The 15,156-nt window shown below is 43.6% G+C and overlaps 2 protein-coding genes across 13 annotated transcripts; one reads left to right on the top strand and one right to left on the bottom strand.

The window, feature by feature from the left end:
- The first annotated feature begins 60 nt into the window (after positions 1–60).
- On the top strand, positions 61–6,732 carry ZBTB8OS (zinc finger and BTB domain containing 8 opposite strand). 10 transcript variants are annotated; one of them, XM_075773681.1, is made up of 9 exons: positions 61–346; positions 485–591; positions 1,666–1,848; positions 2,955–2,979; positions 3,558–3,679; positions 3,914–3,996; positions 4,410–4,462; positions 4,709–4,745; positions 5,442–6,732. In XM_075773681.1, the coding sequence occupies exons 3-9, from the start codon at positions 1,761–1,763 to the stop codon at positions 5,526–5,528; spliced, it is 495 nt and encodes a 164-aa protein (XP_075629796.1). In that variant the 5' UTR covers positions 61–346; positions 485–591; positions 1,666–1,760; the 3' UTR covers positions 5,529–6,732. The 10 variants fall into 10 exon arrangements, with proteins under 10 accessions (XP_075629796.1, XP_075629804.1, XP_075629801.1 ...); XM_075773689.1 differs by having other exon boundaries at positions 79–346; positions 485–505; XM_075773686.1 differs by having other exon boundaries at positions 79–346; positions 485–582.
- Positions 6,733–8,978: 2,246 nt separating this feature from the next.
- Positions 8,979–13,173, bottom strand: LOC104630552 (zinc finger and BTB domain-containing protein 8A). Of its 3 annotated transcripts, none has more exons than XM_075773668.1 (4): positions 12,892–13,173; positions 10,733–11,720; positions 9,626–9,795; positions 8,979–9,364 (listed from the first exon to the last, which is right to left on the bottom strand). In XM_075773668.1, the coding sequence occupies exons 2-4, from the start codon at positions 11,688–11,690 to the stop codon at positions 9,035–9,037; spliced, it is 1,458 nt and encodes a 485-aa protein (XP_075629783.1). In that variant the 5' UTR covers positions 11,691–11,720; positions 12,892–13,173; the 3' UTR covers positions 8,979–9,034. The 3 variants fall into 3 exon arrangements, with proteins under 3 accessions (XP_075629783.1, XP_075629782.1, XP_075629784.1); XM_075773667.1 differs by lacking the exon at positions 12,892–13,173 and adding an exon at positions 12,198–12,530; XM_075773669.1 differs by lacking the exon at positions 12,892–13,173 and adding an exon at positions 11,966–12,058.
- Between the last annotated feature and the right edge of the window lie 1,983 nt (positions 13,174–15,156).

The following is a 15,156-nucleotide window of genomic DNA, read 5'->3' as shown; positions in this document are numbered from 1 at the left end:
CAATCGGTGAGAGGCACGGGGCGGGGACAAGGGGCAGACGAGCGCGCTCGGCGGTCACGTGGGAGCACGGCCGGGAAGAAGGCGGGGGGAGGAGGGCGCCGCTGAAGCTCCCTTGGGAGCCGCCATTTTCCGGAGGGGAAGGGGAGGGCGGTGTGCGCCCCTCGCTCGGCTCTTAAAGCGGCAGCGCCCCGCGCAGTGGGGCGGTTCAGGCTGTGGTTCCGTTTTCGGCTTCTTTTCCTTAGTGAGGCCCCGGTTTGAGGACGGGAAGGCCTGTGGCTACGGCCGCCGTTTCCTCTGGTCACCACATCCGTGGGCGGACGTGTCGGACCAGGACCGGACCGGACTGGTGCGTGTGTGGGGCTGAGGCCCGGCCCTCCCTGTCTCCTCACAGGGCTGCCCGGAAGCCTTTGGAGTATCCTCAGCTTGCTCTTGCGTTATTAATTGTCTATAATGGCTAATAACTTTCCTTTTTCCCCTAATTCAGTGCAGCGGTGAGCCCTGCTTGGTATGTAGCTGGTTCTGATCGGCCTGCTGTGGGTAACTTGGTGTGATCTGCCGTGGATCTGACTGTCCGCAGTCAAGGTTTCACAGGTTTAAAAGCAAAACGTGTGTTCCTCTGGTTTATTCCCCTAGAGGAGCATTGGCTTCTCAATTTCAGACTTTTCCCAACATCCCTAGACCCTTAGCGGAAAATAGAAACTGGAAATCCTATGTAGTCAGTTTCAAAGCCTTAGAGCAAGAGCCGCTCCTGCTTAAAACTAGTCTTGACGATGTTATGTGCTATCTATAAATTTGCATCTGTCATTTGCATTATTGAGTCTTGGGCTCAGCTGTGGATAAATCTTTTAATGCACAAAAATATTAAGAAAGTGTGAGAATGGCTATATCTGGAAATCTAGGGAGTTCTGGGCCGAGGAAAATTAATTAGCCTGAATTAATCAGGTTCTCCAATTTGTGTCTGTTAGACTTACAAATGAAAGCTTGCATGAAACTGAGCAACTACTAAGATCTGGTCTGAGATTTAGACTTTAAAATAGGGATTTAATGCAGTTCTTGCTTTAAAAATGTAATTAATAAAATATGTTCTGCAAGAAAATAAACACAGGACAACTGCTGCATGTGACAGGTCATACTGGCCATGCATGTGTTTCCAGGATTGAAGCCTTAAATGCATTCCCTGTCCTAAGAGAAAGCTAGACTTCTTTTCCTAAAGAAAAATAGCGTGTAAGGCGACAGATCTTCCTTCCTGTCACGCCTTAGGGTTTGGAGGCAATGCAAATTTCTGCTTGCTGTGTAATGTACCAGTGGGCTCATTACTTGTCGTTATTATGGTATTTTATTATTTGAAGATCAATAAAATGCTTGGTGGAGGACAAGGAAGCAGCATAGTTGTTCCCAGAAAAGGCCAAAGCCCACACTTTCTGTAAGGACTGTAATCCCTTGGCTTCACAGGCTGAACGTAACTCGTATGAGTTAACGAGGCAAGTGGTGGAGGATTGAACTCTGAACTTCCTCCATCTCCCAGTGACAGTTTTGATTGCACACAACTTAAATGACATGCCTTTAGTGTCTAGTTTTGGAGACCTGAGCCTGTTTACAACGGTTGGCAAACTGCTATCAGGTGTAAAAGGGAACTGGGAGGCAATTTTCCCTTTTCTACCACAGCATCCCATGGGCAGCCTGGCAGCGTTGAAGCCCTCGTACGTGGCTGTGTTTCCTACCACCAGGAAGTGAGTGAGGTTTGCTCAAGCCCAGCAGCTATGGCAGCCGATGAGAGAGACTACAACCTGACGGAGGAGCAGAAGGCGATCAAAGCCAAATACCCACCGCTCAATAAGAAGTATGAATGTGAGTTATTTTTAATGCTAATCATGTTACAGCGTATGTGTGACAGCGCAATTGTGAGGGGGAGGGAGGGAAAGGAAGCTTTTTCTACCTCTCTTCTATAGGAAGAGATACTCCAGAGTGTATTGCCCTTATGTGTGGTATTTTTTCTCCTACATGCCCTACTAAAAGATCATTATCTCTCCCTTTCCCCACCCCTGGAATGTCTTCTAAGAACGTGCCAAGCAAGTGGGTGAAAGCCCAAGGGACAGCTTAAGGCACCCACAGGAGATCATTCAGTGTCTGTTTTCTATTTGATCCAGGTCTGTGTCTATAACTCTGTTAGAATATATATTTTTAGGATGCGTTCAGATCTTTATTTGATAGCAGCGCAGAAGTATGGTGACATACTACAATAGTCATGCTGTTTCCATAACTGGAAGAGGTTTTATTCTTCTTTTACATCCACTGGAATTTGTTTGCTTTAGAGACCGTTGTTGAGAATCCATTAATAGCGTGTGAACGACCTAAACAGCATCAAAACAGTCTTACAGTCGTGGTATTTATTTTACATCCCAAGTTAGCTCTGTTTCTCTAAATGAATACAAATGATGTTCATGTAAAACTTGATACGTCCTACCTTACTAGCAAAGAATGCCTTCTATTTTGTATGACATAATTTTTTTTTAATGTGTGTTTTTGGGTGTGGACAGGTATGTTTCTCCACTGAGCTGGAAATATTTGCAAATATCATCCTCTGCATGAATAATTTTCAGTCCTGCAGACTTCAGCAAAAACTGTTTACTCCTGGTTAAAGTTCCTTTTTATTGCAGTTAACTTGTAGAAGCCTGTTGTGTTACAACAGCCATACCTTGCGCACAGTGCTCTACACATAGGGCACTGACATAATTATATTAAAGACTGTTTTTCTACTTGGCAGAAATAATCCAAAATTCCACCTGTGCTAACTTTCTCTAATATACTGGAAAACAGATTATCACTGTTTCACATCTGAAAATGGATGCAAAAAGTTCCTGTTACAACAACAATATCTAATTTCCTTTTTTTTTATCTTGATTTTTAAAATATGTTTGGTGATGTCATGCCTTTTCTTTTTCCTTCCCCCTCAGATTTGGATCACACAGCAGATGTGCAGTAAGTATGGGCAACTGGGATTTCACAATATGACAAATTGATTCTTTCTTACACTGCTATAAATCTGGAATACCTGTTGAAGACTGGTTGCAGATGTATACCTTACAGAACTATGAAATGTCACACACTGGGGTTTTTTGATGGTCTGCTTTGTTTCTGCTCTTGGGAGAGCACAGAATCTGTGTTTGGTTTCTTTTCTAATGTAATATGCCTATGGTGCTTCTGATTAAGCCTCTGTTATATGGAAGTGTCTTTTGAAATATTTTTATTTCTTTCCCCTTAAACCAAATTTCTTTTGAGTAGTCCATTTTTATGGATATCAATTGGCCATATTAGGAAAGAACTTTCTTATTGTCTGGTAAAACATTTATTTTCCATATTCTCCCAAGAAACTCTTCTCACAAACCACAATTAAAATCTCTGTAACCTGTGCAAATGTGTAGGTGTAGAAAAGCAAGCATTTTTGTTCATTCACTTCCTCTGCATTAATTCTCATGTTCTGTTTTCTCACCTCCATAATATTTTGGGATTTTTTTTTTCCTTTTGTTACAGTCTGGTAAATTATCCTGTCTTTTTAGACTACATGCCTGGGGAGACACTTTGGAAGAAGCGTTTGAGCAGTGCGTTATGGCCATGTTTGGCTACATGACTGACACAGAGACCGTGGAACCTGTGGATACAGTAGAGGTAGAGGCAGAAGGTAAGGCTGTGCTGACTTTTCATATTGGAACTGTATGAACCCTGAGGGAGAAGGGTACCAAAATTTTTAATCTTTAGATGTAATTTTGTTGCAGTTAATTAAAATCTAATTAAGCATCACTAATCTGAATCTTCTAATAGTGCAGAAGCTGTACGTCTGACATACTCTTAAAAATATTTGGGTGTTCTTGCTGAGACAATCAACTGATTTATCTTCTCTTCTTCAATCCTGCAGGACATGACATGTTGTCTCTTCTCTTCCACTTCTTGGATGAGTGGCTGTATAAATTCAGTGCTAATGAGTTCTTTATACCCAGGGTAAGTGTGCTGTTTTGTTTGTTTTTCATTTGTAGGTCAAAGCTATTCTCTGATAATACCAGCTCTGAAGGCAATGTTAGTTTGGGGGGGGAAAAAAGGGACACAACAAATCACTTAAGCAATTTAGTTCTCACATGGAGAATTGAAAATACCAAGGCAGAAAGACTGGAGAAGCAAATTGTTAAGATTTGTTAGCAGAAACACCAATAATTAGCTGCTGTTATACACTAGGGGTATCTCTGCTGCCTGCCTGTTCCAAGCAGCAGCGTATCTCTTTGAGGCTGCTCAGATTCTCTGGGTTTAGATTCTATTTAAACAGTGGAATATAACCCTTGTAAATGGCATTTACTGAGATTTTCTGCCTGAAGATAGAATATGTTACTGACTTATTTCTCCTCTTGCTTCCTCTGCAGGAGGTGAAAGTGCTTTACATTGACCGAATGCAATTCAAAATAAGATCAATTGGGTGAGCTTAAATGATCGGTTGAGTAATGAATATCTTTACTGAAAATGCGTGTATTACCTTCAGAATCACTGCTCTGAAATACCGTGATGTGCTGGAGTCATGCATTCTAAAAAGTGAATTGTGGACTTTTTACTTTGAGGCTTTAAACGAAAATTGCGCTGTCCTGTGCTCGTCAGTGAAACTAATTATAACATTTGATAAATATTCCCAAAATTCCAACCGCTTCTCTTCTTTTTGCCTTTAAAGGTGGGGAGAAGAGTTCTCTTTATCCAAACACCCCCAGGTATGCAGTGGTTGATCTGTACATCTTTTACATTTTAGGGGTAGGATGGGGAGGGATGGTGTCTTTTAAATCAGGCCTCAAAGTTCTCAAGATTTCCAAGTATAAAAACGTCTGAATGTTATCACAGGCACTAAAGATGTGATGCACTTTTTGCCTGGGTTTTGTGAATACATTCCTGAAACTGTTGACCTGAGCACCTGATGCTTCCTTGGCACTAGCAAAACTCAACAGTTGGATTGCTTTTTGTGATGCTGATCACGCAGTAAACCAATCTATATTCAGAATATGTACATGGGTTTGATTTTCACACTATTATCACAGCTTTTTGCTTAGTCAGTTACTGCCTTTTTTCCCCTCTAAAGAATTACTAGAAGCAAATGCTTATCTCCCCGGCAGCTCTTTCGCTGTGTCAGTATTAGCATAGCAAATATTGATGCTCTGTCAGAGGTGAGGGGGGGAATTTGTAGTATTCAAGAGGCAATAAAATAAGGGAAGAGTTACTTATTCACTATTTGGCCTGGCCAACCCTTTGCCATTAGTCTGTCAACATTTTATTCATCTGAACAAATACAGTTACAGTTTTTTGGGGAGAAACTGGATAGCATTTGTAGAAGGTGATAAATACTGTAAACTATCATGAATTGCTACAAGGGACGTCATTTAGAAAATCCATGCTTTTGTGACTTTTCTCTCTAGGGCACAGAGGTGAAAGCCATAACATACTCAGCAATGCAGATCTGTGAAGATGAAAAGCCAGAAGTCTTTGTCATCATTGATATTTAAAGCAAGAGAGGTGTGGTCGAGTGGATGCTCATCACCGGTTGGCAAAAGTCCCTTGAAAACTGTAATCCCTGTGGAAGTAACTAAGGAGTTGGCAAATTCAAATTGAAGGGAGTAATTGCGGGAAATGTCAGCCTCTGTCTTGACTTGGGGATGGTGAGCCAGACCAATTCCTGCATGCCAGGAAAAGAAGAACTCGTTGGGGTTTGGGGGGGTGTTGAGAAGAAGAAGGGGTATCGTAGGGCTTGAATGTCTCTCGGAAATGCTAATAGTCTGCTTTTGAGACTGATACCTGTGTTAGGTGCTGTATGAACTAAACAGAGAAATTAGTGGAGCTGCTAGTTAAAATACTACCTCTTTTGTAGGGTGGCAGGAGAGAATGTTAATCTGTGTGATTTAATTTGCAGATTTAAATACTCTAATTCTGAGGTGACATCCCTCCTCCGTATTGTATAAAGGGTCCAAAATATCTGCAGAGGGTCGGATTTAATGTAAAAACATTTCAGACTGTTCAAAGGACACCTAAGAAAATATACCAATTAAAAAAACAAACCACCACACTTTCTAGACTACTTTAAAAAAAAAAAAAGTCATACCAGCAGGTGGTGCTGAGTTGCTGTAAATAAATTTCCACATGAAATCCTAAAGCATGTGGAATCCTACATTAGGTATGTGGAATCCTAATAACTCCTGTTATCGGTCGAAAAAGTAGGCAGCTTTGCTGCTGCATAGAAAGGGATGCTCCAGACTCCGCGGGGTCAGTCCCAGCCACGTCTGGCGAAAGCGGATGCTCTTCTTTTAAAAAGCAAGTGATTTGAATCAGCTTCTGTCTTCCTTCAGAAAGGACAATATGGACAATCCTTTAATGTCAAAGGATTATGGATTTCAGTTCACTGAATCAAAATTAATCAATAATAATCAAAAGTGTGTGTTCTGTTTTAAATCCCAGGACCAAACCCATGTGTTTCCTGCCATTGCTATGTAAACGTGAGGGGCACAGTAAGGGAGGGTTGGTGCTGGCCTGACTTTGCCTCCTTGTAAATGCTACAAGTGCCTTGCCTCTGGAGGTAGACCTCATCCTTATTTTGTTGTAAAGTTATCTTAAAAAGATGTGGTTTTATTTCCATATTGTGGAGAGCAAGGGATAAAATCCCTTTTACTTTTTGAGAAAGCTTCAATGCTGAAATAAAACTCATGACTGAAAGAACCTAAGGATTTGTGTGTGAGTAACTTTGGCTAGTGGGTTTTTAACACCATTGCATTACGCTTGCGCTTTGTTCTTTGCCAAGGTGGGCAGGCTTTTTTTGTCAGAATGACGATACGCCTATTTTGTGGTACAAAATTAGCATGATTTTTCACACACTGGGTTTTCTTCCCTCCTCAGGAGCACCCCCAAGGCTCCAGCACATGCCCGCTGTGGCGACAGGCTGGACACAGCGGCGGTGTGGAGGAAGAGCGAGGCCTGGGCGTTGCTCGGGATGACCGGCTCCAGGCCTTCCCTCCGCACGGCAGACCACCGAGCCCACGGGGAGCTGACCGCCATGGCGGGCGGTGCCGCCGCCCCTCAGCCGGGCAGAGCGCGGCTACCGCCCCTCGGCAGCGGCTTTGACACCTCATTGGCTGGTTGGGTCAGCCGACTGGGGTTAGCCAATCAGGCGTCGAGTTGAGGCGGCTTTGTTCTCCACAGAGCCTGAGGAGGCGGCTGGGCTGGCGGTGGGGTCTTTTCGTTCTGCCCAGCTCTACAATGGGAAAAGAGAAACTTAGGTAGTTAAAATTGAATTGTAGAAGTGCTGAGGTGCCCTTTGTATACCATTGGTAACACAGTAAAGTGTTCTTCTAGAAATGGTGATAGGAACTTGCTAGAAAAACATTTGGAATTAACTGTTACTCCTCTAATTTTTTTTCAATATTTATTAAGCACTTGTTGTAAAATGTCTAAAATTTGCCTTGTTCCGTTTCTAGAGCTGTGGGAGTGACAGGTTTTCTGGAAAAAGTTCTGTTCTCCCACTGTGTTGCAGGAGGCCTATTGCTGGTTGGGGGTTGAGAGCTGGGGCCCACTGAGACAATTAACTACCTGAAAGTGATTAATTTGAAACAATGTTTTAACTGCAAAGCCTTGTTTTCTTGCTGTTTGTTGAGCAGGCTCTGTAGGCTTGCCCTGTTCTCACTTTTCCCTAGGTATCTGTTAATGGCAACTACTGGAGACACGGAGAACCTTGATGTGAATCGATATGGCTGTTCTCAAATTCTCTACAAGGAATTTTTGCTTGCTTGGCAGTAACCTCAGGCTACAGATGCTGCTAATACGAAAGGAAACGTAGCATAAAATGAGACATGAGACCAAACAGTGGCTCTTTATCAAGAGTACCTACTGTGAATGCCATTCTCTGCTCTCACTCGGAATGTTTCTTCTATACATTCTGAGATGCTTAGTACTAAAATGATTAAAAAAGTATTTTCAGTTTCTCTAGCAAATGATTCTCTGACCAAATGGCTAGGAAAAATTGTTAACTAAAGAGACTCCAGAATTACAAAGGGTGCTTAAACTGTAAGGGAAATTGTCCTTATAAGCAAATATTCTTATGCTGACTGCCAAGCAGCCATTAAGCATCTTATATGAGCAGGAAAGGCTTTTTAAAGTAGTTCAATGATCTAAGTCACAAGTGTCCCACTGAAATGAAAGGGACTTGTTCTCTTTATTATCTTAGCATAAGACAGACAGGAGTTTAAGCAAATCTTGCACCAGTCCTGGAAAAAAATGGAAAAAACCTGACAACTGTACTTGCAGTGATTGCGCTTTTATTTCCTTGGAACCATGTTAGTGTATCTTTGTTTAAAATTCACAGTACAAAACCACTGAATATCTGAAAAGGCAAACTCACACTATCCAAGTGCACTATAGATGCTGTGTTCGTTATTCTACCCTGTACGGCTGTGTGTATTGTTTAAAACTAATCATGCTTTTTTCTGAACTCTTAAGAAGCAGAAAGCTCACTCAGAAAACAAAGCTCTCATAAATAGGTTCTTCAGCAGGAAGAATTCAATTTGTTTTCTCCTTTCTTACCAAGTTTCTGAAGTGTATATACACGTTAATTACAGTGTCAACAAAAATGTGGTTTACATATCTTAGCTGCTTACTTTAGTAAGATTTTTTCAAAGCAAATTATCAATATTTGCTTTTAAAAAAATCTATACTGTATAGAATCTTTATAGAACTGTAAAATGGTTCACACTTTCATTATGAACAGGAGCTCTGAGCAAGTCTTTGATGAAATATAAACCAATTCTTCTAAATAGTTTCCAGATAACAAGTACTTTCTGGATGATATTTAGAAGTTACACTGTTGCATGTCTGTAAGTACAAAATAGCTTGTTTGTAGTCCATATTTTGCTTCTCATTATAGAATTTTAGTAATACGTCATTTTAATGAAAGTAATAAACCAGCATTAGTTGGTAGGACACAAGTAATTTAATCTTGAATACAACAGCAACAAATACACGAACAGATCTACCTAAGATTTGGTTTTACCTTTTCATCTACCTCCTCTGGAATATCATCATTAACGTGTCGGACAACCAAATTATATGGTTCCTCCTCCACTGTCTCTTCATCTGATTTCTGTTCCTCTTCCAAAGCCCATTTGGAACGTTTGTTTCCAGTGGAGGAGACAGGAGAATGTTCTGCATCTAAATCGTCAGGGATGCTGTCAAAATTAGCTTCTGCTAGACACTTATGGCACAGTCTGTAGCGTCTTGTTCCTTGCTGAACAACGCATCCTGTTAGGTCAGTTACGTGACGCTTGCATTTTCTGCAGATCAGTTTGCCAGCTTGATGTATCTAAAGAGATTAAAAATTTGAAAATGTCAGTGTTCATCCAAAAGCAGATTATTTTTTTTTATTTAGAAAAAGAAAATTCACTGAACCATTCTAAAAAAAAAGACATTAAAAATATAATTTGCCAATTTAAATAATGAATAATTAAAGGTGATGTGCAGCTAGGATGCTTTTCTAGTATTAGTTCTGGAAATGACTGAAGAGCTGGTACCAGTAAATCTTGTGGGGTTTTTCTAGGCTGAATCTCCAACTGAAACAGCGTACCGTTTGGAAGTGGTTACGTAAATGCTCTAGTCGGGTGAACCTTTTCCCACATGCTTCGCACGGGTACGGTCGCTCCCCGGTGTGACACCGAAGATGTCGCTTCAGGTCTGCTCGTCGTTTCACTGTATGTGTACAGAAGGGGCATTTGAATCGCATCCGAGGTAGGTCATCTGTTACAGAGAAATACAGGTAAAATGTCAAATATCAGTAATCTGTGTTTGTATAGTAGTTTGATTAATTGCTCAGCTTAAATAACTAGCAGTTCATTTTTCCTCTGGTCTGTCACTAAGTAAGAAAAATCCCACGATATAACTCCCCAAATGCAGTATGTCTTACTGAATGTGTTGAATTGCATTTGATAGTGTATTCTTTCTTAGGGTATTTTTTTGATGTACAGATGATGATAAATACATAGCTATAACACATAGTCATCATATCTGCCTCTTCCATCAGCTGACAGTTCATAGCTGTGACATTTATAATCTCTATGTAATATACTAGGATGCCCAAAGTCTTAAAAATATGCAAATGTAATAAAATATTAGGTACATTAGTTTCCAAAGGAATGCACATAAGAATACACTCGTCAACTTTATTCCACCATCTCAGGCACGTGCTGTCAGTCCATCAAGAGCTTAGATGTAGTGTAGCCAAAACTTGTGAAGTTTGGGCTGATTTGGACCTTAAGGGAAAGGCAGTGTCCCGCCAGCGACAGGACCTTCTCTTGCAAAGGACTTAGGCTGGATGCCGCTGTCACTGCCAGGTGTTGGGGGTATTACAAGAGAAATTCAGTCCTTCAGGTCTCCAAGTCAATGATAGCTCTTGAGGCTTCACTAAACTCCACTTGAGTCCAAATAATCTGGCATATATTGTTTTAACTTACAGAATACCTGAGTTAAGATCTCTGATTCTAATTCTCATGCCCTATTCTGGCTTCAAAGCCTCTCATTCTGTTAGGCACTATAATCAAGTAGATCAAGAAAATAATCTGCAACTCTAGGCATCATTTTGCTTTTCATGCAGCCATACAAATTCTCTCCAAAAGATCATCTGAATTCTTCAAAAAAAAAAAAAGACAAACTTTGCAAAACCATATGTATTTTTTACCTTTGTTCCAACTACTCATTACACCTAAAATTGTGGGCATTGAGGTGTAGAGTTCTTCTGCTTTTAATTCCATGAACTCAGAAGTTCTTGCAAGTTCTTGTTCTAGCTGAGCAACAGACCACCTCTTTGGGATCACTTCCGATTCGTGACTATATCCGTAATCATCATGATCAACATCATTCTCTGCATCAAATTCAACCTCCCCTCTAACCTGAGAGATGTGGCTGGAATCTGATGCGCTGCAACCTCCGCCAGCCCGCTCAGCTTTGTTTGATTTACACTGCACAAAATCACGGGGCTGTGACAGTCCGAGGTGCTTTCGGCGCTTTCTCGTTGAGCCCTGTTTTCTGCCTCTTTTTGATAGCTGTGTTTCTGCTCGCTGAAGAATCACCTGTGAGGACAGATAGCTGCTGTAACTACTCCAGGAATTTTCATTCACCGGATTAGCCTTTTCATCCGGGATTGAATAGGAACGCCTGGGATTGCTCTTTGCTTTCCTTCTTGACCGATAAAGAGATGGATGAGCAGGTTCACTGTTTGTACTTTTGGCTGAAAGGCTGAGGTAATGATCCTTCTCCTTTTCATTAATATCCAGTGAGGACTTAATGAATGTCTTACAGACATTAAGAATATCTGTCATCTGCAGATAGCTAGCAGCTGACATGACTTCGATCACATTTTGACCAGTTAAAGACAATATGCCCGAATACACGAAGTCCAGGATAACCATAAATGTCTCTGGAGAGAAAACCTCAAAAGTAGCTGTTGCCGGCTGAGTCGTCTCCTTCGAGCTCTGCGAAAGGAGCATTTTGAAATAGCCGCTGCTGGCAAACAGCACATTGCGATGTGCTTTAAAGACCTTTCCCTCAACCAGGATATTGCAGTCGCAGAACAAGTCTTGCTTCCGTTGTTCGTTTAGCTGCTCTAGGAGGTGAAACTGATGGGAAGAAATCTCCATGCCAGTCCAGGAGTAACAGGGAGTCTTGCTCTAAAGTAAAAAGCAAGTATAATTGTGACAATCTAAACCAATGTTGCTGAATCCTATTTTAAAGAGATGAGCTCTATTTTTAAAAACATGAAAATGGTGCCTGTCATCACATTCCCAGTGTATCTCCAAACTCCCTGGAGCCCCTACCCCACATAACAACAGGAGAGAAGAAACTGAACAACTCTAAAAGAGATGAAAAGATGCCTCAGCAGGATTACTGCGTATCCTAAAAGAATTAAGATTACATCGACGATGACGTGAACGGTTCACAGACTGAGAAAAAGAACTTGGCTCTGCTGTGGGGAATGCCGCGGCTGGCCAGAGAGCCCGTGCTTAAACTCGTCCGCTGCGGGCACAGCCCGGGCCAGAGCGCATCAGGACCGCACGGGAAGGCGGTGGCGGAGTGGCAGAGCCCCGGCGGCCGCAGCCCTCCCGGCCCGGGCTCCCCCGGCATTGGCAGAGGCCGCCGTCACTCACCCGCACGCCCGTCCGAATTGGTCGCTCGGCCATGGGGAGCCCGGGACGCCCGACGGCGCCGGACCCGCCCGCCAAAGCGCGGAGGCGCCTCCTGCCTTCGCGGGCTGCCGCCCCCGCTCCCGCCGCGGGGACCGCGGCACCAGCGCCCGCCAGCGCGCCGGGCGGCTGCGAGCTCCCCTCCGCCGGGTCGGGCCGGGCCGAGCCGAGCCGGACCGGGCGCGCAGCCCGCTGCCGCCCGCGTTAGCGGAGCCCCGGCTGCCGCTCTGCCGGCTCCGCGGGAGCTCCCCGCCACGCTGCTGCTGCCGCCGCCCGGTGCCGGGCGCCCGGCGTGGCCCGAGCCGCTCCCGCCCCGGCTGCCCGCAGCCTCCCCGCGCTGGCAGCGCCCCAGCCGCCCCCTTGCGCGGCCCCTCTCGCCGCGCACCCGCCGCCCGCTCCTACTCCCGCGCAGCCCTTTGTTGCCGCGCCTGGCTCCTTACAGCCGCGCCCGGGGCTGCAAATGGCGCCCGCGTAGGACGCTGTGCAGCCCGAGGAACGATCGGTTCCAAGGGGCAGCTGCCAGCGGGCCGTCGCACACGGACCCCGGCGCCCTCGGAGACTGCGGAGCCCGGGACGCCCTCGCAGCAGCCCGCTCCTAGCCGCCTTCAGCCCCGACGCCCTGTCCGACCTATCGGTGTACAGCACAACCGCCACTCACCGGCTGGGTCCTGCGGGCTGCTGCCGCCGAGCCGAGGGGAGCGGGCGGTGGATGCGAGGTCCCCGGCCCCGCGTCGGGGCTCGCGGTGGCTGAAGGCGACGCGCTGGTCCCGCAGCCCCGAGCCCTGGAAGCCCGAACGTGAGAGAAACAAAAGGTATTTGCTGACGTGGGCGTTGGACAGAGACGCCCGAGGGCTGGGGACACAATTAAAGGGGCAACGCACCGATTGCCGGCGCAGCCCAGCGGCTTCCTCTGCCTGCTCGCCTTGCAGCCGGGGCTGCTCGTCTCTTCCCACACCCACATGCTGTCCGGGAGGCCCACAACCTTACCGCATACGATGCATTGTTATTGTTAAAGGCCCGTCTAGATATCTTTGTAAGTAAGTAAGTGGAAGGAAGACACCACCTGAATGGTAAATACCTGTAGTTCTGTGGCGTAGGATTTATTACATTACTCAATTAGCAGCATTTTTATAACAGGGAAGTTTTGTATTCAAACAATGGAGATAATCCTAAACCAAAGTACTGCAAGTGGGAGTGCAATACGACAGATGATTATCCATTTTCCCCTTCTTTGTGGAAAAAGAAAATCAAATCAGGATGCCCATTAGAATACAAGACGCTTTCAATCTTGTGCCTGGTAGAAGATGAGACACTTCCAATCTCGTTCCTCAAGATCATTGAGTAATTTTGAGAAGGAACAACTGCAGGTCATCTGGTACTGTCCCCTCCTCAAAGTAGGCTCAGTTAGAACATGGAAAATGAACAGTTCCCATTTGCACAGTAAAGTGTCAGGTCGGAGTGTAGCAGAGAACGTCATTAGTGTTTGATTTAGTACAACAACTAAGCCAAGATACAGGAATCTTTTCCCTGCCACTCATCCCAGTTTTTCCTTACAGAATTTTTTCTTCTGTGTTGGTACTATGTTTAAAATTCTTAATGCACCAAATAAGATGCACCTCTGCATTTCAAGAGTTAAATGGGATGAAAGGTTACACTAACTCCAATCTGGGAGGTTTTTTAAGTTAAACAGTATAGAAAATATTTAACCAAATGGTATTATAAGCTTTTCTTAGTAGCTTATGAAATTACACCCATCACTCAACAGACATACAGACAGTTGGTACTGATTTATACCTAATGGAAAAAGTACATTGAAAAGTCTGGAGGCAAGGACTGGATGATTATAAGATCCTTTTCTTCAAAACTCAACCTTTTGGCTAGAATTTTCTTCTATTATTTCATTCTTGCATATGTTGCCTTCCAACTCATAGTAACCTTGTAGTTGACTTCTGACTTTCCTGAGATGTTCCAGAAAAAACAAAAAGTGTTGGAATGCTTGTACTAGGATACTGAACTACTCTTACAATTCTGCTGTACTTATTCATGTAGAAACAAAAGGAATACAGAATTAACTACTTGGATGCTTTGGGGATTATAATTTACATTTCTCTACTTTGCGAATGGTTAGAAGTCCCCCAGTGTCAGCTTGGCCTCATCACATAGATACTGGCCTCAGCAGTCCACTGAAGTAGTTCCTTATGAATTTGTAACCTCATTAAGTAAACCCTAAATTCATGTGCTTATTCCAGTCTGACTGCTGCTATCTTTACCCTGAAGGCCTCAATTAAAATATAATTTGAATAAACCTTTTTCTTAGGATAAATTCAACTAAACAAGTTTGGTTTAGCTGTAATCCTCACTTAACGCAAATCTCAACTCTGCTAGCCCTCAGCAGTTAAGGTTTTAGACATTCAACTCTATAGTATTGTGGTTATGCTGACAGACACTAATGATTGTCAGAGGTGGGTCTGGGCACAGTCAGTGACTCGGCTGTAGCCAGATGGTAGGTCAGACATTTTTCAGTTAAATCAAGGTCCATTTAAATAATAAATGGGGCTGAAGATATAGTGCTATTAGGCCCTGTCTACTCCATCTGAAGTTCAAAGCCAAGTATTTCTGCAAAGAGACCAAAATACAAGAAAGGTAGACATTGGCATGGCTAGATAATGGGATAACCTCTGACAGCGACCAGATGCTTCAGGGAAGAAACGTAGTATATTCCATAATAATTTTATATCCAATCGAGAGGTTTTTTTTTCCCAAAGTTATCGTTGAAAAATTGAGAGGGGTCCCAAAATCCTGGAGGGTGGAGTATTTCTTCTGAAGAGCCAGGAGTAAAGGAAGGATGACACATGTAGCAGTGTCAGTCCTCTGCTAGAGATCAGTGGGCTTACAGATATTTTCAAAGCTCACAATAAATCAA

Source organism: Balearica regulorum, chromosome 22, assembly GCF_011004875.1.
Source record: "Balearica regulorum gibbericeps isolate bBalReg1 chromosome 22, bBalReg1.pri, whole genome shotgun sequence".
NCBI lineage: Eukaryota > Metazoa > Chordata > Aves > Gruiformes > Gruidae > Balearica > Balearica regulorum.
This window is presented reverse-complemented; position numbering and strand designations above follow the sequence as displayed.